This window comes from Apis dorsata, unplaced genomic scaffold (assembly GCF_000469605.1).
Source record: "Apis dorsata unplaced genomic scaffold, Apis dorsata 1.3 scaffold_631, whole genome shotgun sequence".
Lineage (NCBI taxonomy): Eukaryota > Metazoa > Arthropoda > Insecta > Hymenoptera > Apidae > Apis > Apis dorsata.
In genome coordinates, this window is record NW_006263826.1 from 118,934 (window position 1) to 120,578 (window position 1,645).

General features: G+C 47.1%; 1 protein-coding gene and 1 long non-coding RNA gene across 11 annotated transcripts in view; one reads left to right on the forward strand and one right to left on the reverse strand.

Annotated features, from left to right (window-relative positions):
* LOC102677171 (histone deacetylase 5) overlaps positions 1 to 1,645 on the reverse strand; it is a 23,307-nt gene that overhangs the window by 7,310 nt on the left and 14,352 nt on the right. For 5 of the 10 annotated variants that reach the window (XM_006621334.2, XM_031513295.1, XM_006621327.2 and 2 more), the window contains 2 exons: positions 871 to 930; positions 43 to 203 (listed from right to left, as the gene is read on the reverse strand). In XM_006621334.2, coding sequence (XP_006621397.1) covers positions 43 to 203; positions 871 to 930 — 221 coding nt within the window. Of the gene's footprint in view, positions 1 to 42; positions 204 to 577; positions 602 to 870; positions 931 to 1,645 lie in introns of those variants that run through there. The other 5 variants (XM_006621328.2, XM_006621330.2, XM_006621329.2 and 2 more) reach the window with 3 other exon arrangements.
* The window catches only part of LOC116186348, a 5,344-nt gene continuing 4,652 nt past the window's right edge, over positions 954 to 1,645 (forward strand). Inside the window, exon 1 of the long non-coding RNA XR_004151327.1 lies at positions 954 to 989. This is a non-coding gene — a long non-coding RNA (uncharacterized LOC116186348). The remainder of the gene's footprint in view (positions 990 to 1,645) is intronic.

The window sequence follows — 1,645 nt, forward strand, 5'->3', positions numbered from 1 at the left end:
AAGAGATTTCAACAATTTCGCTGTTCGATCGATTTATACTACCTCGAGTATCTTCTGCTGCAACACGTGGCCATGAAGGGTGGATGGATCCGCGGAACCAGTGTGATAACCGCTCGATGTCAAGGTGGTCGTAGTAGCGCCAACTCCGCCGACCAAGTCTCTCGGTCTGGACATCGGGGAGCCTGGTGTGTCCCTGGCCATCTCTGTGCATCGACACACATCGATATATATGTGTATATATATGTGTGTGTGTGTGTGTATATATATATATATATATCCGTAGAAGAAGAATCGATACGCATACGCGATTATCGTTTTACGACTCTAAGTAAAAAGATGGGTAATAGCCTCGTGATGGTCGAAAGGAGAAATGGTGGACGTGAGACGCGGGTATAACGACTATAATAATAATAATAATAATAATAATAATAATAATGTGAACGTCGAAAGAACGGAGGTGTATTCCGCGGTATCGCGAAAACGAGCAACGAGTTTAATGGTTAAACAGAGACGGATGGACGGTCAGCCGAGTCTCGATACCGCGGTTATTTTTAGAAGCGTCATGCGCGGCAAGTACCTTATCTTCTCTTTTTCTCGCGTTTAATCGAGTTTTAATCCACCGCCGATGGTCTGGTCGTCGAGCATGTTCGGAACACACCGGCCGAAATATTCTTCTTCACCGGCGGAAGTCAAGGGAAGAGAGGGGGGCGAGCGGAAATCGAGAGAACGATTTCGACGTTTTTTTCCACGTTTTAAATCGAAGGCGACTCTCGTTGTTCGCGCGGCTCTCGCTTGATTTCGACGTTTTCGATCTCGATTCGAACGCCTCCAGCGAGTCGTACGAGTCGTGATCCCTTTTCCGTTCCTTACCTTTCTGCGGTAGATGCGTAAACGCGGACGCGATCTCGACACTTCTGTAACCCACGTCTTCTGAAACAGAGAGATAGAGAGAGAGAGAGAAAAAGAGAGAGAGAAAGAGAGAGAGAAAAGTCTGGTATAAAAAGAGATAAACAAAACCAAAGTTTTTTTATCGCTCGATCGGAAAAGCTTGCTTGCTCGGTTCGTGCGGACGAGAAGGAAGGGTTATACAGCGCAGGCGCAGAGCGATACGCGACCAAGCCTCGATTCTCTCGATTTGAATGGGATCGATCGGGCGAAATCGGTTGGAATCGGTTGGGAACGGATGGGACGAGAGAAGAACGGGCCGAAGATGAGCGCGAGCGCGAACGGATCGAGACTCGACGAGCGTCGAGTTAGCGGGCGAGCAGAGGTCACTGTACGCTGCGAGAATTCCNAGTCAAGTCCAAGGTTAATCGTGGAGGAGGGCCGTTCCTCGACGGGTTTGCTTTGCCGCTCTTGTTCACCTCTCTTTCCTTCGTGCTCCTGTTACCCTAACCGAAAGGTAGCGATCGCAATTACGTTCGTTCAACCGGAAATATCGAATATTATGCCCCGATTTATCGATATTTATCGATATTTATTATACGGTTATTTATCCGAAACCCGTTCTATCCGCCATACTTTTTTTTTTCCGTCGCGTTCGAAAAATCCGTCGAATTCCATTCTCTTTATCGCGCTAACTCTCTCGAAATTCGATTCTCAGACATCAGGTTGAAAAAAAAAAAAGAGAAGGAACGTTTTCGAT